Here is a 25168-nt window from a genome sequence, read left to right as displayed (position 1 = left end):
GTGTCTGACCCACTGTTCCAGTCAGTCCCAGAGTGTGAAAGGACGATAAAAGCCAAAGGAACTACGGATGCTGTAAGACAGAAACAAAAACAGAAATTGCTGGAAAAACTCAGCAGGTCTGGTAGCATCTGTGAAGAGAAATCAAAGTTAGCATTCACGTCCAGTGACCCTTCCTCAGAACTGATGTTAGGTAGGAAAATGTTTTTTTATGTGCAGAACACAGAAGCTAAGTGAGGGAGTAAGGAGTAATCGTTAAGCGGGGATTGGACAGGCAAAGGAGTCGATAACAATCTGGCGAGGAGAGGGAATAGCTGTTAATGGAGACTGTTAGTGGCTAAAAATAGGTAGTGTATAATAGCAGACTAACTGATAATAAGGCCTGGTGTGTGGGATTCGGTGCTTGGACATGGGAGAGTTCGGGCCCTAAAATTATTGAACTCGATATTGAGTCCAGAGGGCTGCAGGGTTCCCAAGTGGAAAATGAGATGTTGTTCTTCCAGCTTGCGCTGAGCTTCGCTGGAGCACTGCAGCAAGTCTGTGACAGAGATGTTGGTCAGGGAACAGGTAGTGTGTTAAACTGGCAGGCAATGGGAAGCTTACGGTCATTTTTACAAGCAGAACGCAGGAAGGAAGAGTAGACTAGGGTGTCCCAGAGGGAATGGTCCCTGCAGAAGGCTGACAAGGGAGGGGAGGGGAATAAGTGTTTGGCAGTGGCATCCTGCTGGACATGGCAGAAATGGTGCCTGATGATCTTCTGGATGTGGATGCTGGTGGGATGGTAGGTAAGGACAAGGGGAACCCTGTTGTAATGCAAGAGGGTGAGGGCGGACGTGTGGGAGATGGGTTGTACTTGGCTGAGGGCTCTGTCAACAATGGTACTGGGGAATCCTTGGTTGAGGAAGAAGGTTTAGGAGGCTCCTTTGTTGAAGTTGGCCTCATCGGGACATATGCAATGGAGATGGAGGAACTGGGAGAAGGGAATGGAGTCTTTTACAGGAAACGGTCTGAGGATGTATAGTGCAGGTAGCTATGGGAGGACAATGTCTGACCCACTATATTGGGCAAGTGTGTTCATTTTTTATAATGATCACCAAGTAGATACAGGGACAAGAGTGTGCTTCTGGAAAAGCACAGCAGATCAGGTAGCATCTGATAGCAGGAGAATCGACATTTTGGCCGTAAGCCCTTCATCAGAAATGGATGATGAAGGGCTTCCCGATGAAGGGCTAATGCCCGAAAAGTCAATTCTCCTGCTCTTCAGATGCTGCCTGACCTGCTGTGCTTTTCCAGCACCATAGTCTCGACTCTGATCTCCAGCATCTGCAGTCCTCATTTTCTATCAAGTAGATACAGAGAGAATCAGCAGTGAATTTTTTTTTATTATGTACACCAGTTCCTCCCTCACAACACCATAAAGTGAATGTTTGGGCTGTTCATTGCAGGTAGTGAGAATGATCTCATTCCACACGTTAATAATTAAGAGAGCATTCCCACATATTTAATCAACTTTTTATTGTAAAATTGCTGACTATTACCCAACAATAATGATAAGATTAAAATTTGTATATCCACAGCCTGGTCAGAGGTCAAAGTCTGCCGAATAAATTTGCAGCCTCATGATCCATACTTGACAACTAAAGTGTTTAAACAATTTGAAATGTTTGTACAGAACAGAACCTGTAAGACTGGCATTGTTTTCCGATGGACTGTAAATACACAACGTGAATCCAAGACGCAGGGCAATGGCACTCCCCTGTGTATTTTCACAAACCCAGTGTTGATGCAGCCAGATAGTGTAGGATTTAGCACAATGGCAAGACTTTAGACCATTCATTCAACCTGGCGAAAGTGAGTACTGCAGATGCTGGAGATTAGAGTCAAGAGTGTGGTGCTAGAAATGCATAGCAGGTCAGGCAGCATCCGAGGAGCAGGAAAATCAACATTCTTGATGAAGGGCTTTTGCCCAAATCATCAATTTTCCTGCTCCTCGGATGCTGCCTGACCCGCTGTGCTTTTCCAGCACCATTACTTCAACCTTCCCATTGGGAGACTGATTCAGGCATTACCTTGTACATATACCTCTCTCACCTCAAGACCTCTATAGTGACACACAGCTGCATTCTTTTGTACAAAAGCCCTTCCCAACCCTACTCCCCATATTTAGTCTACCCACATCACATGTTGCACATGGAGGGTAGAAGACAAGGAACTTGTCTAAAAAAAAATTCATGAAACAGAGAAAATTATAAAAAGCGCCACTCTGGCATTCTGAGCTGGAAGACACAGTCATTCATTACTATTAGTATTAGAATGCTACCATCAGGTTGGTGATAAGTTTAATTTTAATGTGGGCATCATTGGCAAGGCCAACATTTATTCCCCATCCTAATTGACCTTGAACTGTGTAGCTTGCTAGGCCACTTTTGAGGGCAGTTAAGAGTCACACTGCTGTGGGATCAGAGTCCCAGGTCGGTCAGGCAAGCTAAGGATGGCCGATTTCCTTCTCTAGAGGACATTAGGAGAACTATAAGTTTTCCAGTAAATGATAATCCAGATTTCTTAATTGATTGCATTTAGTTTCCCCCATCTGGAATAGGGTTATTTGAACACATTGTCCCTTGGCCATTTGCCTTGGGCTCTGAAATACTGGTCTCGTAACAATACTGCTCTGCCAGTTACTATTTATCCAGTTACATCTGAGATATTCTAAGCTAAATGTTGGGTTTACAGTTAGGGAAAAGTGAGGTAACCAAGAAATGTTAGGGCTAGTTTAGCATCAAGACAGATATAAACATTTCACATATCTGTAAGCGATATCTCCCAATTTATCATGATTCCAGATGAATACCCCAGATCGTTAAGCTTTCAAGTGAAGAGGAATGAAAGGAGGCAAAAGACAGGGAACTATAGGCCAGTTAGCTTAATGTCTGTTATTGGTACAGTCTGTTAATAAAGGATGTAATAGCAAAACATTTCGGAATATATTTATGACCAAGCAGAGCCAACATGGCTTCATGAAAGGGAAATCATGTCTGACAATTTACTAGAATTCCTTGAGAATAGATAAAAGTGAGCTAGTAGATCTAATATATTTGGATTTTCAGATAAAAGTACCACATATTACACAACTTAATAAGTGCCCATGTTGTTGGAGATAGTGTATTAGCTTGAATAAGAATTAGTTAACTATTATACGACAGAGAGTTAGGTGAAGGGAGGCATTTTCATAATGGCAACCTGTAACTAGTGGAGTGGCACAGGAAGCAGTGCTGGGGCCACAATTATTTGCAATGTATAATAATGACTTGGAAGAGAAAAGTGGATGAACTGGAGAAAACTTTGCAGATAATATAAAAATAGATGGGGAAACAAGTTGTGAGGATGACAGAATGAGTGAGCAAAGGGATATAAACAGGTTAAGCAAGTGAGCAAAAACTTGATAGGTGGAATGTAATGTGGGAAAATATAAAGTTAGACACTCAGGAAGAATAGAGGGGCTGACTATTATTTAAATGGAGAAAGACTGTGAATGCTATGGAACAGAGGGACTTGGAAGTCCCTGCAGAAAGCTAGCATCCAAGTTCACAGATATTAGGGAAGTCAAACGGAAGGTTGGTCATTATTTCAAAGAGAATGTAGTGTAAAAGTAGGGAGGATTTGCTATAAACTATACAAGGCACCAGTCAGACCACAGCTGGAATATTGTGAACCGTTTTGTGCCTCTTATCGAGGGAAGATATATTGGAATTGGAAGCAGTCCACAGAAAGTTCACTGGGCAGATACCAGCTATAGAGGGACTGTTTTATGTAGAGATGTTCAGTTGATTGGGTCCGTACTCATTGAAATCTGGAACAATGAGAAACGATCTGCAGAAAAGTTGTTTCCCCTCGTGGGAGAGTTCAGGACCAAAGGGCATCATCTCAGAATAAGGGGTCAGCCATTTTAAAGCAAGATGTTTCTGAGACTTCATTGTTCTTTTAATGAAGTAAGGTGGATGAGCAGGAAACAGCCCTCCACTCCACCTCCCAAAGAACTGCACTCTCTTTATTATTTACATTTTGGACAGCATTTGGGAGATATTCAAAGGTGAGATTTTGTTTCAAAGCTTCCAAATACTACAATTTGAGCATTGAAGTCGTTGTAAGGACTGCAGTAAATTTTAAGAATCCTGTTTCTTCTTTTGGAAATCAGACACTATTCACAAATTAGTATGATACATTGTTGAGGAGAAAGTGAGGTCTGCAGATGCTGGAGATCAGAGCTGAAAATGTGTTGCTGGAAGAGCGCAGCAGGTCAGACAGCATCCAGGGAACAGGAGAATCAACGTTTCGGGCTGAAAAAGGGCTTATGCCCGAAACGTCGAATCTCCTGTTCCCTGGATGCTGTCTGACCTGCTGCGCTGTTCCAGCAACACATTTTCAGCTCTGATACATTGTTGTCTTAATTGGTGAAGCAAAGCCTTTTCAAAGGAATGCAGCTACAGTAATCTCAACTGGTGCTCCACTTGACCTGAGCCAGATAGAATTGGCTCACAACTATAGTGTCCCATGGGGCAGAGGAGGTTTTGCCAGAATTGAAATTGAGGTTTTTTTTCACTATTTTAAACAGGAGACTTTTCCTTTTAAACCAGGTGAGATTAGTAACAATGCAACAAACTTGCAGAATGGAGTCTGCTCCACGTCACACCCAATTTGATAATTCAATTCAGCCCCGTTGTAAGTTTTAAACATTTCCAGCTTTTGAAACTGAAACTGCAAACATCTAGAAATGACTATAGAGATAAGAGCAGACACTTGAATTCACTATGTGGCATTCCTGTGCTCGTAACTTCAATAGACGTGAGCCCATTTAAAATGAATAACTCCGCAAATTGATTCAAGTCTGACAGTCTCAAACTGATCCAATTGTTTGACATTTTCCAAACCAAGTAAAAATAAAGGCTGGTTTTATTTTTGAATAAGTTCACTTGTGGGTTAAAAGGCTTGAACAAGGGTTAGAGAGAAAATGACAAGAATTAGTGGGACATGGAGAGAAAATACAAGCCAGATAGACTGAGACTGAGGAAGGAGAAAGCAAAATAGATTTCAATGCAGTGTGAGACAAACTCAGAAAGATTACTGAAATATATTTTGATGGAGGAATATTGACAGTATTAACTACAGCATTGAAGATGCCAAATTATCCAACCATGTGGATTTCTTTTCCAAAAATTCTCCCACCTTATGCTTTAAGCAGGTAGAATTTCTTTACCTTCCCTCCCTCCAAGCCCTTTTTACACCTATAATACACTATTCATAATTTCACAAATTCCTATCCATTGGGAGGAGAATCAACACCAGGAGAAGCCTTGCTTGGTGCCAGCTTAGAATCGTACAGGTTCAAATTCCACAGTAATAAAGGTTTATCATACAGACTGACACTCCAGCATTCCTCTGTGGGTGGTACAGTTCCTTAGTAAACTTGAAGGTGACGATGGAAAGTAAACCAAACTGCAGGTCCATCCAGTGATGTTATTAAATGAAGATTGCAGCGACCTCCAATGTTGAATGTTAGCCCAAAGTTGCAGTCTCCTCACTGGTGCACCTTAAATCTAATAAATGGATTGACCGTGAAACTTGTGTTAATCAGCCCATGTTGGTGAACTTAAACGAAGTCTGTCTGCACTGCTGGGTGCTAACCGCAGCTATGCGGGTAGGTATAATCCAACGTTAGGTGTGGTACATGTTAACTCTAGGCTTAACTCTTTTCAGATAGCACCCTGTTCTAAGCTCAGTTCAGCATCAACAATTATAAACCAGTTTGTCACTCAGCATCAATAAGAACTACAGTATTTACAACGTGTTGGACATTTGGCTGACGTTCTCTTGTAAAGGCAAATTGCATTTTTATGGCATCTTTAATGCTGTAAAATATCTCAAGATATGTCCTAGGAATGTTATCCAAAGAAAATTTGACAGCGAGCCGCATAAAGAATGTTTTTCTCTGCTCACAAGACATGAACATCATTGGCAAGGTCAACATTTGTTATCCATTTCTACATGCTGTGCAGAAAGTGGTGGTGAGCTGCCATCTTTAACCGCTACCATCTTTGGGCTGGAGATACAGTGCTGTTAGGAAGGTAGTTCCAGGAAGTTGACTCAGTGACAGTAAAGGAACATTAATGTATTTCCAAGTTCAGGATGATGAGTAGCTTAGTGGGCAAATTGCAGGTGGTGGTGTTGTTTCCATGGTGACCTTATGAAGTGTAGTGATTGGATCCTGGTGGACTTCATGACTACAAGGTTCATGATTGGGGTAGTTAACCTGGGCCAACCAGGAAAGCCTTGAAGATTAGAATATAACCAGGAGGTAAGAATCTCCTCAGTTGAGGATTGACTCTGAGCTGGTTGGTCACAGCCAGTGTACTGTGCATTAATAAATAAAGTGTTTCTTGATGATGGGATAACGGCCTCTGCAGAGTTATTTCATGAGGGAAGGTCATTGATGAAGCAGCTGAAACTGGTTGGGGGTGAGATGATTGCCCTGAAGAACTCTTGCAACAATGCTCCTTGCCTGAGATAATTAACCTCCAAAAAACACAACCATCTTGTTTTGTGCCTTCTTAGTGCATAAATTCCCCTTAATTCCCATTGGCCTTAATTTTGCTATGACTTATTTGATCAACTGCTGCCTTAGTGTCAGAATAGTTTTCCCCTCATGATAGCAGTTCAACTCTTTTCTCCATGTAAGAGTGTAATGAAGTCTGGAGCTGAATGGCAGAACACAAACTGAAGACTGATGTTTAAGTATTTGAACAGTTGTCAAATCACTACATTTAAGGAGGGCCTTAAAGGAGGGAAGAGACACAGCAAGATTTAAGGAGTGAATTCCAGAGTTGAAGGCCTAAGAAGCAGAATGTGTCGCTACTGTCAAGAAATTAGTTAAGGTAGGCATAGAGGACCCCAGAGGCAAGAACTGTAGGAGGTTATAAAGGAGTGAAGTTGTGGAAGGAACTGATTGTGATGAATAGAATTTTAAAATTGAGTTGTCATCCATAGATCAATATTGGTTGGTGAACACAGGGGTGATGTATGTATGTGAAGTAACACAAGTTTGATATGGCCAACTGGGTTTTAGGTAAGCTCAGGATTATGAAGCATGGAAGCTTCACCATCATGCCAACCACCATGATATTGGTCTTGTCAAAACTAAAGATAACAAAGAAGAGGGATTCTCAGACTGATGAGCATTTCAGCACTAGGTTCACGAAGGTTAGAGTGGGGTACAGTAATGTAATGGAGGTGCAAGTAGGCCTTTTTGATGATGGTTGCACTGTTATGCAGTTGGAAACTCGTCTTGATGCCAAACATGACTCCATCTGTTACCCCATTCTTCTTGCTGGCAAACTGCGGCCGAATCAGCTTTCATTTTCCCAATGTTCAGCTGGAGGACGTTTCTGCTGATGCAGTATAAGATGGTGGACAAGCAGTCTAATTCAAGTTAGTGACAGTGGAGAGAATGATGAGAGGTAGGTGGTGAGGTAGACCTGGGCATCATGAGTATATATGTGAATGTTGTGTTTTCAGATGAGGGGCAGTATGTAGGTGAGAAACAGGCAGGTACGCAAACCCAAGGATGGCCACTTAGGGTTAACAAAGATAAAACTGTGAGAGGGCAGAGGGAAGTCATTTCAACTGATTCTCCAGCTGAGACCGAATACATTAGAGTTGAACCAGGTGAGTATGGTCCCATCTAGCTCTACCATGGAATTGAGATGATGGAGGACAATGGTGAACCATGTCAAACACTGTAGACATTCTGGGATAAAGGAGGGATAGTTTTGCATGGCCACATTCCCAGAGGATATCATCTGTATTGTTAATAAGAGCTATTTCAGGACAGTGGCAGGATTGGAAACTTGACTGGGGGATTCAGCAATGTAGTTGTTGGAAAAATGGAAAGGAATTTGAAAAGTGACAAAAACTGAAATTGTTGGAAAAGCTTAGCAGGTCTGTCAGCATCTGTGAAGAGAAATTGGAGTTAACGTTTCAGGTCTGGTGACCCTATCTGAGTTCTGAGGAAGGGTCACCAGACCCAAAACATTAACTCTGACTTCTCTTCACAGATGCTACAAGACCTACCGAGCTTTTTCCAACAATTTGTTTTTGTTTCTGATTTACCACAGTTCTTTCGGTTTTTATTTTGAAAAGTGACAATGTGTTCAAAGACTTTCGAGAGGGGAGGGAACTTGGATCAGGTCTGTGAGATCCTTTTAGATTCTTCCTTTTCAAATGCTTATCCCTTTTCTATTTCAAAACCACAGATGATTAATAGTCCCGTGTTCAAGAAATATGCCTCTGTGATTTTCCCAGTGGTAATGCTTGGTTTCTCTTCTTTAATTCTGTACTCGCCTGGTGTATGAGTGTGCAATACCAACATACATTGGGTAGATTGCTGCTACCGTTCTCATTTGCTGACTGGGTGTACAGGATTAACTTAGTCTAAAGTGGTAGGGAAAACCACTAGGCACTTGATGAGAAAAGGATCTTGTCTTAAACATGGTGCAGTTTATTGCATGATAGCAATCAGACACAAGTTACATCTATAAGATAAATTGTGTACCTAAGACTATGAAGAGACTGAGGATAACAGGTCTATCCTTTTTGAGATCCTAAGATATTCTGCCTTTGCCCAACTGAGTCCCTTGCCAGCATCAGATTGGGTGGAGCTTATTGGAGTTTTCACCATGGACCCTTTCAGTATCATTACTTTATACAGCATCACCCAATAGCAGAGATAATTCTTCAATATTTCCCATCAGTAAAGTCTTCACATTTTGCTGACTCCTTTAACTGGTTTGTCAGTGCTCCTCCCACTCACCACTTTGCTGCTGTTCCTTCCAAAGCTGAAACTGCTGTGCCCACTCCTGTCCCCACCCATACTCTCCTTCCCTCTGCAGCCTCCATTCCCAAAATCACGGTTCATAATAATAATCAGATGGGGTATTTGATCAATACAAACCCCGCTCCCCCTTCCTCTAACTGAAGCTTCACTTAGCCAAACTCTATAATCAAACGTCATATGAAGAACCATTTCCCTAGTCTGCCGTCAGACTCTTCAACAGCACACAACCCAGTCATACCCCTCTGTGGTAGTCATATTAAACCACAGAGCCTGTTGCTTCCCAGAGAGCCATGAGCCTGTTGACACTGGCACTAGGATGAGACAATGGACTTGCTCAGATAAAAGACTTGTAATGAGTACTTGGAAATCTTTTGTCAAGTTAGTTGAATGCAGCGACATAGATTGTTGCTACAAAACATTTCACAATTGCAAACCACGGAAGTATAAAATAAAAGAACAATTTTCATCAACAGGAAGTTTGTCTAGAATTAGCTGGTTAATTTGTGTTGTCTCGTTGTATCCCCGGTCTCTTTACTCTTTTCCTTGGAATTGAAAGACCGTTTTTTAGAGATCCAACCTATAGGTAGTGTGGACATGAGGTTGTGATCCAGTCTGCACTTGATGTGGACACAGGGTTATGATGCAGTTCTACAATTGAAGTGAACATGAAGTTGTGGTCCAATCTACATTAATGTGGACACAGGATTGTGATCCAGACTGCAGTTGAGGTGGACATGACATTGTGATCCAGTCTGTAATTGGTGTGAACACAAAGTGGTGATCCAGTCCATAGCTAGTGTGAATGTGATATTGTGATCGAGTCTACAGTTGATGTGGAGAAGAGTCTTTGGTCTAATCTGCAGGTGGTGTAGGTATGTGTTGCCTTTCATTCTGGTTTATGATGAGCATCCTTCATCAGTCACTAGTTTGGTAGTCTTGGCCCAGGCAAGTTGCATGGCTCCAATTCTATCAGCATCTGGGACGTGATAAACCTGAAACTAGAGACAGTGCAGGAAAATGAATATTCAATTGTCAATACATTTACAGTTCATCCAGATTGTCACATGCAACTGATATTTACGGCTGTTAAGTTTAGTTGAAAAATGTGGTGCTGGAAAAACACAGCAGAATAGGCAGCATCCGAGGAGCAGGAGAATCGACGTTTCGGGCATAAGCCCTTCTTCAGGAATGAGGCTGGTGTGCCAAGCGGGCTGAGATAAAAGGTAGAGGGGAGGGGATTTGGGGGAAGGGCGTTGGGAATACGATAGGTGGAAGGAGGTGAGGGTGAGGGTGATAGGCCAGAGAGGGGGTGGGGGCGGAGAGTTCAGGAAGAAGATTGCAGGTCAAGAGGGCGGTGCTGAATCTGGGGGTTGGGACTGAGATAAGGTGGTGGGAGGGGAAATGAGGAAGCTGGAGAAATCTACATTCATCCCGTGTGGTTGGAGGGTTCCTAGGCGGAAGATGAGGCGCTCTTCCTCCAGGCATCATGCAGTCAGGGTCTGGCGATGAAGGAGGCCAAGGACCTGCATGTCCTTGGCGGAGTGGGAGGGGGAGTTAAAGTGTTCTGCCACGGGATGGTTGGGTTGGTTGGTGCGGGTGTCTCAGAAGTGTTCCCTGAAACGTTCAGCAAGTAGGCGGCCTGTCTCCCAATGTAGAGGAGACCACATCGGGTGCAGCGGATACAGTAAATTATGTGTGTGGAGGTGCAGGTGAATTTGCGACGGATATGGAAGGATCCATTGGGGCCTTGGAGAGGAGTGAGGGGGGAGGTGTGGGCGCAAGTTTTGCACTTCTTGCGGTTGCAGGGGAAGGTGCCGGGAGTGGAGGTTGGGTTGGTGGGGGGTGTGGACCTGACGAGGGAGTCGCGGAGGGAGTGGTCTCTCCGGAATGCTGATAGGGGAGGGGAGGGAAATATATCCTTGGTAGTGGGGTCTGTTTGGAGGTGGCGGAAATGACAGAGGATGATACGATGTATCTGGAGGTTGGTGGGGTGGAAGGTGAGGATCAGTGGGGTTCTGTCAAGGTGGCGATTGGAGGGACGGGAAGTGGAAGAGATGCGGTGGAGAGCATCGTCGACCACGTCGGAGGGGAAATTGCGGTCTTTGAAGAAGGAGGCCATCTGGGTTGTACGGTATTGGAATTGGTCTTCCTGGGAGCAGATACGGCAGAGGCGAAGAAATTGGGAATATGGGATGGCGTTTTTACAGGGGGCAGGGTCGGAGGAGGTGTAGTCTAGGTAGCTGTGGAAGTCGGTCGGTTTGTAGTAAATGTCTGTGTTGAGTCGGTCGCCTGAGATAGAAATGGAGAGGTCTAGGAAGGGGAGGAAGGAGTCTGAGACTGTCCAGGTAAATTTGAGGTCAGAGTGGAAGGTGTTAGTAAAGTGGATGAACTGTTCAACTTCTCGTGGGAGTACGAGGTAGCGCCAATACAATCATCGATGTAGCGGAGAAAAAGGTGGGGAGTGGTGCCAGTGTAGCTGCGACACTGTGAGTTGTTGAATATACTCAATCTTCTTTTGACACTAATACTTAATGTATAGATTTTATATTCTTGGCAACAATCTATATTTAAGGAGAAAGTGAGGGCTGCAGATGCTCGAGATCAGAGCTGAAAATGTGTTGCTGGAAAAGCGCAGCAGGTCAGGCAGCATCCAAGGAACATGAGAATCGACGTTTCGAGGAATCCTGAAGAAGGGCTTATGCCCGAAACGTCGATTCTCCTGTTCCTTGGATGCTGCCTGACCTGCTGAGCTTTTCCAGCAACACATTTTCAGCAACAATCTATATTTACCCTAGCACTCAAAAAAAACTAAAGGAAATGGAAGATTTTAGGAGCAATGCTTGATTAAAAGCTAATCAAATCATTGACGTTAAAGGTGTGTCTAAAGAGAGGGCCTCGGTGGTTAAAGGTGGTGAGATGAAGGGAGGGGGGGATGTGGACAAAATCTGAGCAAATAGTCCTGCTGCAGGGCATTAGCAAAAGGCAAGTGCAAGACCATGGGCAAATGCAAGTTTAATAGAAATTATTACTCCAGAGATGGCAAAGGAATAAATGAAGGTTTCCACAGCAGATGTGATGAAGCAGGCTGTTGCTGCAAAGGTGGAAGAACAATAAAGGTTCTGATGGTGATCAACGCATGACACAATCTCAAGGCACTATTCTGAAATGAGCAAGGTGGTTCTCCCTGGTGTTCCAGCCAATATTTATCCCTCAATCAACATCACTAAGCCAGACTGGTTGACCATTTGTAATTCCTGTTAATGGGAATTTCTGTGCACAACTTAGCTGCTGTGTTTTCTACATTTTAACAGTAATCACAGTACAAAAAGTACTTTGGTTATCAAGCACTTTAGGTAATCTTGTGGATGTTGATAATGTATCAGTCTACTGCTTTAATATTACTTCATCCACCATTCCACCACCACCTCCCCAGAATGTTGCTAATGGTTGTCAGAGTTTGCCTTCAGTCATAGCTCATTTTGATTCTGTAATTAGTATCTATGCTGGATCAAAGCCTTGTCTCTCTATAACCTCTTGAGGAAATCTTCCTTCACCTTTTCCTAGCCCACTCTGCTGTTCCATTTGCCCCTTCACCCTTTCTAATAGCATAAAACCCTGACTTTTGCACCCCTCTTCAGTTCCAAAGTAATTAGATGCGAAACATCAACCAGAGGTGCTGCCAGATTCATAACCTTCAGCTAGCTCTCTCTGTTTTTATTCGACCTGAGTTTGTGGGAGTCAATAAACATTAATTAATTCATTTGTTCTCTTATGGGTCTGGAAGCTGGTGATTTCGTAGGACTCCCAAGGCTTAGAAATCGATAAGGTTTCACATAGGTTATTGCAGAAATTAAATCTCATGGGATAGGGGCTAGTGTATTGACATGGATAGAGGAGTGGCTGGTTAGCAGAAAACAGAATGCATAAATGGTCTTAGTCTGATTGGCAGGATGTGACAAGTAGAGTCTTTGTGGAGTCTCTTCTGAGGCGTCAACCCTTTCACAATTTTCATCATGATTTTGATTTAGATGGATGGCATAGTGGCTGAGTGGTTAGCACTGTTGCCTCACAGCACCTGGGACCTGGGTTTGATTCCATCCTCAGATGTCTGTGTGGAGTTTGCACATTCTCTCCCTGTCTACATGGATTACCTCTCGGTGTTCCGGTTTCCACCCACTGTCCAAAGATGTGCAGGTTAAGTGGATTGGCCAAATTGTCCTGTAGAATTCTGGGATGTACTGGTGAGGAGGATTAGCCATGGGAAATGCAGAGTTACAGGGATATGATAGAGATGCGCTTTGGAAGGCCGGTGTGGATAGCTGAACGGCTGCTTTCACACTGTAGGGGTTCTATTATTCTAAGTGGAGCAAGGGCATGGAGCATTGCTTGATTAAAAAGATAGGTAGGAACATATGTTGTAAATAAAACTGGAGGGTTTTGCTGAAAGATATAGACAAGTTTAATGAGTTGTCATAAAATCTGACAGATGGAGTGTTTTCATTTAATATAGCCTTGAAGGAATGCCTGAGACTTCAAGGAATGAATGACTAGGTGGTACATATATTAACTAAGAGTTAATTGGCTTTGAATGATTATATAAATATGAGATCTGGTAATTAATTGCTTATGAGTTTGACTGAGGTGCAAGTCCTGGGTTCAAATCCCGGACAAGCCTCCAAACTGTTACAACACTGGGTAACCCCCCCCCCCCCGCCCCTCCCGCAACTAATTTAAACAAGCATCTATCAATTTGTCTCCTAATTTGTCTACAGAATGGCCTGGCTTTGATTTTAAGGTTATGATTCTTGTCACACGTGACCATCACAGCAGAAAAATGTTGCCCTCTATCTACCCTAAAATTTCCTTCACATTCCTTAATACTTCAATCAAAACCTTTTTAACCTTCAATATTCCAGAGAATACAAGTTTAGTTTATGGTAATTCTTCCTCATAATCTGATTCTTGGGTCTTCCTTCCAAGCCCAGGTCTATTCATTCTACTGCAGATGGAGTTTATCTAGGGCTTTGTATTGCTGTCATAGCAAGCTCCCCTTGTATCCCAGCCCTCTACAGCTAATATTCTGGTCAGCTTTTTGATCTTATTCAAAACCTGACTTTTACATTTTTTACTCTGTGATGTGCACTTGGAACATCCACTGTTCCTTAGTTCAGTATTAGATTTAGTCAGTTTTGATCCAAAAAGGCTAACTGCACACTTGCTTGTTAAAATTCATTTGCCACAGCTATATCCATTCACTTACAATTACAAGAGATACTGATGGATTGTGCTCCCATCTATGTGACTTACTAGATCACCAACCGTTGCATCATTGACAAGTTTAATATATAATTCTACACTGTGTTAACTAACATATTAATCAATATTATGAAAAGCTGAGGCCCCACATTTGTTGGACAATACTAGTCACTTTCCAAGTTGTACACATACCAATAATTCCTACATCATCTCCTATGGATTGATGGGTTAATAATTTACCTAGAGTCTATAAGCTTTAATTTTCGATGGCAATCTTCCAGGTGAAAGGAAGTCTGAAAGTCCATGTGATGTCCGTAGATGTTGATCTACCTATTTTCAGCAATTTCTCAGAAATCCAACTAGGTTTGTTCAACATGACCTGTCTCTTTAATCAGCTTGCATTTTACTAAGTGGGAGAGGCTGAATAGGCTGGGGCTATTTTCCCTGGAGCGTTGGAGGCTGACGGGTGACCTTATAGAAGTTTATAAAATCATGAGGGGCATGGATAGGATAAATAGACAAGGTCTTTTTCCCAGTCGAGAGTGTGATGCTGGAAAAGCACAGCAGGTCAGGTGGCACCCCAGGAGCAGGAGGGGCGTTTACCCAAAACGCCCTTCATCAGGGGTCCAAAACTAGAGGGCATAGGTTTAAGATGAGATGGGGGATATTTAAAAGGGACCTAAGGGGTAACCTTTTTCCACAAAGGGTGGTGTTTTTTTGGAATGAGTTGCCAGAGGAAGTGGTGGAGACTGTTACAATTATAGCACTTAAAAGGTATCTGGATGGGTATGTGAATAGGAAGGGTTTGGAGGGATATGGGCCAAGTGCTGGGAAATGGGGCTAGGTTTGTAAATTGGGAGTGATTTAATCATGTTACCATCAGTTTAAGAAAGAAAGTGACATTCCACTGACAAACAACAGGTTCTGACCATACCGGACACATCATTAACATAATCCTGAGGGCTGTGGATGGCTTTCCCCATCTCTGAAGTGCAATCCCAAGAAATGTTTATATGGAAAGTGAGGTGCCAAATACAATTGCTGCAGCGAACATAGCATTTCCTGTTTTTTTCAAGAGACCATGGAAGAAATTGGGTATCAAACTGGCGACAAAGCCTGTGTTTGAGAGAGTGTTGGGAGAGCTCTGTTGTGCTCCCCTGGCAGCAAGTGATAAGAGTGTCCTCTATTAAACGCCCATAATGTCTCTGACCTGGGACTTTTGATTAAATAGAGGCGTTGATTTGTTCATCAGTCTACCTTACTCACTGCGCGATCCCCTCCACAACAAGGCCCACAGGTTTACCTTGTTCAAGATGATGTCAAAGTAGGCTGTGTTCCAGTAGAGGCCCTCATTGTCCTGGATTTGCAGAAGCATCTTCAGGTAGCTGTCAATGTGCTGGCGGGGGGCAGGCAGGAGGTGGGTCAGGTGTATCTGCAGGAATTTCTCAGGAGTGTCAGCAAATTGTTCCACCTTCTCGTAAATGGCTTGGAAGTCAAACTGGGCCTGAAAATCTTCCTGGAACAGGTTGATCTCGTGCATGAAGTAGTTGGGCAGATTCTGGAGGGCAAGACACCGGAGCAGCACCACTACCACCCGATAAACCGATGATTCCAGGTCGATCCAGTCTTCCGGAGCTGGGAAAAACTTCATGGCCCACAGTAATACCATCTGATAAAATTTAGCAAAAGAGAAATTATTGAAAATTAGAAAATTTAGAATAAGTCTAATGTAAGGACTATGCCAAAATTGATATTTAATAGATTTTTGCAAATAATACACAAGCTCGGGTGGTACATTTTCCCCCTCTCTATTCATTTATGGCTATAAGGATTGTCTAATACTTAACTGCCCTTGAGAAAGTGGTGGCGAGCTGCTGTCTTAAATCACAGCTGTCCACACGGTGTGGGTACTTTTAGAGAGGGGGTTCCAGGTGTTTGACCCCAGTGACAATGAAAGAATGGCAATATACTTTCAGGTCATGGTGAGGTACAGTGTAGAAACAATCTTGGAGATAAGATTATCCCAGGTATCCTTCCCTTAATAGTGTTTGTGTCTGTCTATTCATCTGCCTATCTAGCCATCCATCAGTTTATCTGTCTGTCCGTCTGTCTATCCATCTGTTTCTGTCTCTATCTCCCACTCTCTCTTGTTCAGATGGTTGGAAGTTAGATATGGAAAGTGAGTTCAGTAGCTCCCCCCCCATTGATGGTCCTGACGTTTATGTAGTGGATTTTCAGTATGTAATTCACCTTGCTGGGCTTTTCCAACAATGGATGTGCTTGTCCTCTGACCCTATCATTTGTGATACATGACAGCCAACAGGACCAATGGGCAGATCGGACACCCCCTTTCCCTGATACAGTAATAGGATATGCCTGCCTTGTTTGGCAGCCTCACACTGTGACCATTTATAATCGTCAAGCCTTGATTTGGCTTGAGGGGAAACTCTCCCTTCAACTGGAGAGGAAAGCCTGCTTCCATGATCTGCAAGCCAATAGAATGGTAGCGACACTGTTGTCTCAGCAGCACCACCTCATTCTCCCCGTGTGGGGCGGCACGGTGGCTCAGAGTTAGCACTACTGTCTCAAAACACTCGGGACCTGGGTTCGATTCCAGCCTCGTGCAAAAGTCTGTGTGGAGCTTGCAAATTCTCCCAATGTCTGCATGGGTTCCTCTCACAATCCAAAGATGTGCAGGTTAGGTGAATTGGCCATGCTAAATTACCCGTAGTGTTCAGAGATGTGTAGATTAGGTGCATTAGTCAGAGGTAAATGTGGGGTAATAGGTTGGGGGAATGGGTCTGGGTGGGTTACTATTTGGAGAGTCAGTGTGCACTCGTTGGGCTGAGGGGCCTGTTTCCACACTGTAGGGATTCTATGATTCTACCACCAGGGGTGGTCGTCACTCCTGGCACTGCATGTTGTCCCCAAGACCTATGGACTGGGAGCTGACAGGCCCTGACAAGGACATCTGAAATGTGGGTTCTGGGACAGGCAGGGTGAGAATAAACATGGGAGGGGATATACCTTGTGTGAGGAGAAGAGTGGACCCTCCAATGGGAGCAGTGTGACCAACAGAGGGCACACTCATCCAGCCCAGTCACGGTGCTGCAAGGTTTCACTGGATAATTACATTTGGATAATGGCAAGCCATCTTTGCCATAGATAAAACACCCATGGGGACATGGCACCACACCCCATGGTGCTCACCACCACACTCCCCCACAACCTGTCCGCAAGTAAATGTAAAAGTCTGCTCATTATGTTCTGGCTTTTTCCCACTGGGGATCAGTCTTTCTGTGAACGTAGAGTAGCTTCTGTATTGCTCAATTTACAATGTGAAACAAGGCCGATCCATCAATTCTGTTACATTCCTGTCCTTGTTAGTTAGCCATTCCTGATCATGCCTCCATAGTATTAGCAGACTGTGCACACAGTGGCTGTAAAGTAATTCAAATTGACAGAACCCTGAAGATTCTTGGGGTATCATTCTGAGTAAATGCAGTGACATTTCATTCCAGATCTCGGGGATCTGTGTAGAGCATCCAGCTGCCATCCGAGTCATGACTTATTTAAACCCATCAACCAGTCTACCCAGCTGAGGAAGCAAGGGGATAGATTGAAATTGTATTGCCTGGTGTTAGTGTTATAATTGAGTGACTAGTAGACATGAAAAATGTGTTGCTGGAAAAGCACAGCAGGTCAGGCAGCATCCAAGGAGCAGGAGAATCGACGTTTCAGGCATAAGCCCTTCTTCAGGAAGGGCTTATGCCCGAAACGTCGATTCTCCTGCTCCTTGGATGCAGCCTGACCTGCTGCGCTTTTCCAGCAACACATTTTTCAGCTCTGATCTCCAGCATCTGCAGTCCTCACTTTCTCCTACCTGACTAGTAGACATGCAAAACTCACTGATTGGATGCTTAGAAAAGAGGAGAATTAAAAATCCAAATGACTTCACTCATTAGGGTAAGAATTCCTTCTGTCTCCTCACCGGGATCTAAAGGTGAAGGACAGTCTTTACAGATGCCTGTACAGAGCTTACAGAAAAAGAGTTCGCTCACCTTAAGCATGTTAAATGTGAGTCCCCGCTTGTGTTCCCCCGGAAGCCAGTGGTCAGTTTTAATTCTGTCCAGGAGGCACAGGCTGTCCAGGCGATGGCCCCCATCTGCATCTGCTTTCTCCAGCAACTTCCACATCGGTCGTTCAAAACAAAACCTGCTTGCAACATACAACATGGATCACCCTCAGTGAAGTTGCTTAGTTCTTCCTTAGCAAAGGGCAAGCAATGGCTGAGATGTATTATCACCAGACTATTCATGAGAGATCCAGGTTATGTTTGAGGGACCTGGGTCCAAAGCTTGCCATGGCTGATGGTGGAATTTGAATTCAATAAAGATCTGGAATGATTATCTAATGATGATCATGAAATCATTATCGGTTGTCAGGAAAAAAAACGATCAAGTTCACCAATGTCCTTTAGGGAAGATTGACAGTGAGGAGAATATAAGCGGATTGGTCAGATGGACAAATCAGTAGTGAATGGAATTTAAACCTGATAAAGGTGAAGTGATGCAGTTTGGAAGAAGTAGCAACACAAGAGATTACTTAATGAATGGCAGGAGACTAGGAAGCTCAGAGGAACAGAGGGATCTTGGAATTCTTGTCCACAGATCCCTTAAGGTGACAGCACAGGCAAATAGGTTATTTGAAAGGTAAAAAGGGCACTTGCCCTTTATCAGTCATGGCATAGATTATAAAAGCAGGGGGATTATGTTGGAGCTGTACAGAACTTTAGTTAAGTCACAGCTGAAGTAGTGTGTGCAATTCTGGTGCCTGCACTTTAGGAAGGATGTCGTTGCGCTGGAGGAAGTGCCGAGGGAAGTCTCCAGAGGATGTTGCCTGGGGTGGAACAGTTTAGCTTTGAAAAGAGGCTGGATAAACTTAGGTTAGATTACTCGGACTAGAGAATTTTGCGAAGGTACCTGATAGAGGTTATAAGACTGAGTAGAAAGCAACTATTCCCCTTAGTTGAAGGGTCAGTAAGAAGGGGCACAACTTTACAGTGAAAGAGAAGAGGTTTAGAGGGGATTTGAGGAAAAAGCATGTTCACCCAGAAGATGGTGAGGGTCTGGGATGCAATGCTTAAAGGGGTAGTTGGGATGGGTAACCTCTGAGGGGTGACCTTATAGATATTTATAAAATCATGAGGGGCATGGATAGGATAAATAGACAAGGAATTTTCCCTAGGGTGGGGGTGTCCAGAACTAGAGGGCATAGGTTTAAGGTGAGAAGAGAAAGATTTAAAAGGGAACAACTTTTACACGCTTAGGTGGTGTGCGTATGGAATGAGCAGCCAGAGGAAGTGGTGGAAGCTCGTACAATTACAACATTTAAAAGGCAACTGGATGTGTATATAAATAGCAAGGGTTTAGAGGGATATGGGCCAGATGCTGGCAAATGGGACTATCTAATTTAAGATATCTAGTTGAGGATGTGTACAGGGTGTGAGCAGGTAGGGAAAGAGTTAAGTTTTGAGGTTCTGCTGAGCATGATTCAGATCAGATAAGAATTTGCAGTTAACAATGGTGTGCTGGAGGCAAGGGTAATGGGTTAATTCGGTGGAAAAGCATTCACTATGTAGAACTATTTAACAATATTAGAAGCATTCAGTATGTAAAGTCAGTTAACCAGATGAAAAGTATTAATTATGTGAAACCAGTTGTGTAACAGCAGATGGCTTAATTTTTCCTACTGACACTCGCTGATTGTAATGGTCACCCTATCAATATGTATGTTGCCTTATCTGGATACTCATCCCTGTAAAATTATGATATAATTCATTAAGAAACTGCTATTCCAGAGAGAAGACCAATAACTCATGTCCCTGTGCGCATGGGTGATTGTTCTCTCTCCCTCCAGGGCCCGGAGAAAAGGTGAAGGAGGTAAAACTACACTGTCTCTCTGAGCGTTTTGCTTCGACTGAGGGGGGAAATGGGACGACTTAGTTGGCGAGTTAGACCAAAGGGTCTGTTTTTTGTGCTGTACATCTCTATGACTATGACTGTAAGTACTGCACATGAAATGTCATAACATTCAAGTCTATGGACCAAGGTTGGACAAATGGGACCAGTGTAGGTAGTCATGTAGTTTTTGGCAGTACTGATATGATGGGCTGAAGGGCCTATTCAGTACTGTATGGTTCTATGAGATGATACTGCTGGCCTTACCCAGTCTGGCCTACATGTGACTCCTGACTGACAGAAATGTAGTTGAATCTTAACTACCTTGTGGTCAATTAGGAATGCATGATAAATGCATGATGCTCAGATCCCATGAACAAAATTTTAAAAAGCAGACATGAGGTAGGAAGTGTCCTTGATAGCAGAATTTGTGATTAATAAGTATTGACATTCAGCAGCATCCAGATATTATATCTGAGGGTGATTTGTTATTGCTGTGGAGATGGGGGGTGATGGGAAATCATTTCTTCAGGGTAGCTTTACATATGCATAAGTTAAATCCTTAGATGGCACCTTCCAAATTACAACTCCTTCCATTTCAAAGGACAAGGGCAGCAGACATGGAGTACTACCACCTACAAGTTCCTCTCCAAGCAATGCAACATCCTGAATTGGAAATATGTTGAGACCTTCACTGGATTCAATGTGTGCTAGCACAGGAAGTCACTCAAGCTGTGTTGGCCTCAACATCTCAGAAACAACCCCCATGATTTCTGAGAGATGGATATCTACCAAATTGGACAACCCACACTTTGTCCATTAACACAGTTAATAATTACTTTAAATAGTGTATTCCTTATATTGATGCAACCAACCAAGAAGTTCAAATTGTTCAAAACTGAGCTTCCTGTCACTGAAGACAAACACAAATGTCAGTGAAAACAAACAAGGTCAAAAGCCAAACTTGACTTTGGCATAGGGCAAGATCCCTTGAAAGGTTAATACTGTCGTAATTGATTAACATAATTTCATTTCTAGCACATTACTTCAAATCCAAACCATGCTGAGTTGATGGAATTGAAATATAAGCATCAATTTATTTTCAAAGTTTTATCTGCATCATAAATGGCAAAAAAAGTTTAATTTCAGGGGAACATGAAAAGAATCCCAGAATTAGATGCCCCAAAACACTGGCAAAAAATGTGACAATTTTAAATAAAGTAGCTCAACTTGCAGTATCATTCATTCTAGCCCAATACAATACCTCCATCGGTAATAAGTTCCATTGCTGATGTCAAGGTTCTCGGGGGTTGTTTGGCTAGTTGTCTCTGGAAAGCTGTGCCCATTCTGAAATCCATTTTCAAGTAACTTTGCTGTGGCTCTCCGAAGTACTGGAATGATGTTAACTCGTAAGGGCTTTGTCACATTTCTGAGAACCAGTGTTAACCGAGGGCCATCGAAATTTAACAAGAAAGCATTTACATCTCCTGTGGAGAACAGGAAATATACTACAGTGAGAGATTAAATAAACCGTGAGATGTTGTGTTATAGGTTACCTTTATTAACTCACTCACTAGTTCACAATATTCATTAATACCGGGTCCCTGTTCGTTCATTCATAACCCTTTTCTATCCCGTTATTTATTATAACATGGTTTCATTCATAAAACTGTGATTCTGTAGTATATGTTACTATTATGTGAATGATTATGATGTAGTAGGCATCACAGAGACTTGGTTACGGGGGGTCAGGACTGGCAGTTAAACCTCCATGGTTTTTCAACTTATCGAAAAGACAGAGAGGTGGGCAGAGGGGGTGGGGTTGCCTTGTTAGTTAAGAACAAAATTAAATCTATGGTATTGAATGACATAGCGTCGGATGATGTGGAGTCTGTGTGGGTGGAATTGAGGAACCACAAAGGCAAAAAAAACATAATTGGAGTTGTGTATAGACCTCCTAACAGTGGTCAGGACCAGGGACGCAACATGTACCGGGAAATAGAGAAGGCATGTCAGAAAGGCAAGGTTACATTGATCATGGGAGACTTCAATATGCAGGTGGACTGGGTAAATAATGTTGCTAGTGGATCTAAAGAAAGGGAATTCATGGAATGCTTACAGGATGGCTTTTTGGAACAGCTTGTCATGGAGCCCACAAGAGAGCAGGCTATTCTGGACCTAGTGCTTTGCAATGAACCAGACTCTATAAAAGATCTTAAAGTAAGGGAACCCTTAGGAAGTAGCGACCATAATATGGTAGAGTTCAGTCTGGAGTTTGAAAGGGAGAAGGCAAAATCGGATGTAATGGTGATACAGTTGAATAAAGGTAATTATGAGGGCATGAGAGAGGAACTGACTAAAATAGACTGGAAGCAGAGGCTAACCGGGAAGACAGTAGAGCAAAAATGGCAGGAGTTTGTAGGTATAATTGAGGACACTGTACAGAGGTTCATCCCCAAGAAAAGAAAGATTAACCGGGGAGGGACTAGACAACCTTGGCTGACAAAGGAAGTCAGGAAATGTATTAAAGAAAAAGAGAGATCCTATAAAGTGGCTAAGAACAGTGGGAAATAAGAAGATTGGGAAGGATACAAAAGCAAACAGAGGATAACAAAGAGTGTAATAAGAAATGAGAGGATCAAATATAAAGGTAGGCTAGCCAGTAATATTAGAAATAATAGTAAAAGTTTCTTTCAGTACATAAGAAACAAATGACAGGCAAAAGTAGACATTGGGCCACTTCAAACTGATGCAGGAAGCCTAGTGATGGGAGATAAGGAAATAGCAGGAGAACTTAACAAGTACTTTGCGTCAGTTTTCACAGTGGAAGACATGAGTAATATCCCAAAAATTAAAGGGTGTCACGGGGCTGAGTTGAGTATGGTTGCCATTACGAAAGAGATAGTGCTAGAAAAGTTAAAAAGTCTTAAAATTGATAAATCTCCTGGCCCCGATGGGATACACCCTAGAGTTCTGAGAGAGGTGGCTGAGGAAATAGCAGAGGCATTGGTTGAGATCTTTCAAGAGTCACTGGAGTCAGGAAAGATCCCGGATGATTGGAAGATGGCTGTTGTAACCCCCTTGTTCAAGAAAGGATCAAGGCAAAAGATGGAAAATTATAGGCCAATCAGCTTAACCTCAGTTGTTGGTAAAATTCTAGAATCCATCATTAAGAATGAGGTTTCTAAATTCTTGGAAGAGCAGAGTCTGATTAGAACAAGTCAACATGGATTTAGTAAAGGGAGGTCATGCCTGACAAACCTGTTGGAATTTTTTGAAGAGATAACAAGTAGGTTAGACCAGGGAAACCCAGTGGATGTGGTCTATCTAGACTTTCAAAAGGCCTTTGATAAGGTGCCACACGGGAGGCTGCTGAGCAAGATGAGGGCCCATGGTGTTCGAGGTGAGCTGCTGGGATGGATTGAGGATTAGCTGTCTAACAGAAGGCAGAGAGTTGGGATAAAAGGTTCTTTTTCAGAATGGCAGCCGGTGACGAGCGGTGTCCCGCAGGGTTCGGTGCTGGGGCCACAGCTGTTCGCATTATATATTAATGATTTGGATGAGGGAACCGGGGGCATTCTAGCGAAGTTTGCCGATGATACGAAGTTAGGTGGACAGGCAGGTAGTACTGAGGAAGTGGGGAGGCTACAGAAGGATCTAGACAGGTTGGGAGAGTGGTCCAGGAAATGGCTGATGGAATTTAACGTGAGCAAGTGCGAGGTCTTGCACTTTGGCAAAAAGAATAAAAGCATAGACTACTTTCTAAATGGTGAGAAAATTAATAAAGCCAAAGCACAAAGGGATCTGGGAGTGCTAGTCGAGGATTCTCTAAAGGTAAACATGCAGGTTGAGTCCGTGATTAAGAAAGCGAATGCAATGTTGTCTCTTATCTCAAGAGGGTTGGAATATAAAAGCAGAGATGTACTACTAAGACTTTATAAAGCTCTGGTTAGGCCCCATTTGGAGTACTGTGTCCAGTTTTAGTCCCCACACCTCAGGAAGGACATACTGGCACTGGAACGTGTCCAGCGGAGATTCACACTGATGATCCCTGGAATGACAGGTCTAACATATGAGGAACGGCTGAGAATACTGGGATTGTATTCGTTGGAGTTTAGAAGATTAAGGGGAGACTTAATAGAGACGTACAAAATAATACATGGCTTGGAAAAGGTGGATGCTAGGAAATTGTTTCCGTTAGATGAGGAGACTAGGACCTGTGGACACAGCCTTAGAATTAGAGGGGGTCATTTCAGAACAGAAATGCGGAGACATTTCTTCAGCCAGAGAGTGGTGGGCCTGTGGAATTCATTGCCACGGAGTGCAGTGGAAGCCGGGACGCTAAATGTCTTCAAGGCCGAGATTGATAGATTCTTGTTGTCTAGAGGAATTAAGGGCTACGGGGAGAACGCTGGTAAGTGGAGCTGAAATGCGCATCAGCCATGATTGAATGGCGGAGTGGACTCGATGGGCCGAATGGCCTTACTTCCACTCCTATGTCTTATGGTCTTATGGTCTTATTATAAGGTAGACCAAATTAAAACAACCCTTTCAACCATTACTGCCTTTTCACATCTTCAATTCTTATCAGCCCTTGCTACAAGCAGTGTTTCGGCTTATTTACCTCTGAATAAGTGTAACATATTCAAAACAATACCAACCCCACCATCATGTCTCCACAAAAGATTATTATACTAATCAGCCCTTATCAAACACAGACCTGAATAAATTACAGAACACCAAACATTTTCCCCAATTTGTATGTACTAACTGGACCACGATCCCTTTAAGAAACCTATTATCAAAACAGCGTATATGTGAAATTGCATAAATGGATGAAATGCACACAGCAAAACCTAACACTGGGGAGATAGGATGCCAATTTACAGATCATTTCAGGGAACATCTCTGGGACACCCAAACTACCCAACCACACCACCCTGCGGCTAAACACTCAACTGCCCCTCCCACTCCACCAAGGACATGCAAGTCCTGGGCCTCCTCCATCGCCAAACCCTAATCACCTGGAGGAAAAACGCCTCATCTTCTGCCTTGGTACCCTCCAACC

General features: G+C 43.1%; 1 protein-coding gene across 1 annotated transcript in view; it reads right to left on the bottom strand.

The window, feature by feature from the left end:
- Positions 1 to 8525: 8525 nt before the first annotated feature.
- Positions 8526 to 25168, bottom strand: part of LOC122556276 (protein mab-21-like 4) — a 29231-nt gene continuing 12588 nt past the window's right edge. The window contains exons 2-5 of the mRNA XM_043702903.2: positions 21365 to 21587; positions 18202 to 18355; positions 15444 to 15809; positions 8526 to 9882 (exon numbers count right to left, since the gene is read on the bottom strand). Coding sequence (XP_043558838.1) covers positions 9781 to 9882; positions 15444 to 15809; positions 18202 to 18355; positions 21365 to 21587 — 845 coding nt within the window. The 3' untranslated portion in view covers positions 8526 to 9780. The remainder of the gene's footprint in view (positions 9883 to 15443; positions 15810 to 18201; positions 18356 to 21364; positions 21588 to 25168) is intronic.

This window comes from Chiloscyllium plagiosum, unplaced genomic scaffold, assembly GCF_037043375.1.
Source record: "Chiloscyllium plagiosum isolate Xiang-an unplaced genomic scaffold, Cpla_swu_hap1 HiC_scaffold_13, whole genome shotgun sequence".
Classification (NCBI taxonomy): Eukaryota; Metazoa; Chordata; class Chondrichthyes; order Orectolobiformes; family Hemiscylliidae; genus Chiloscyllium; species Chiloscyllium plagiosum.
The sequence above is the reverse complement of the archived record's forward strand: the minus strand, read 5'-3'. Positions and strand labels throughout refer to the sequence as shown.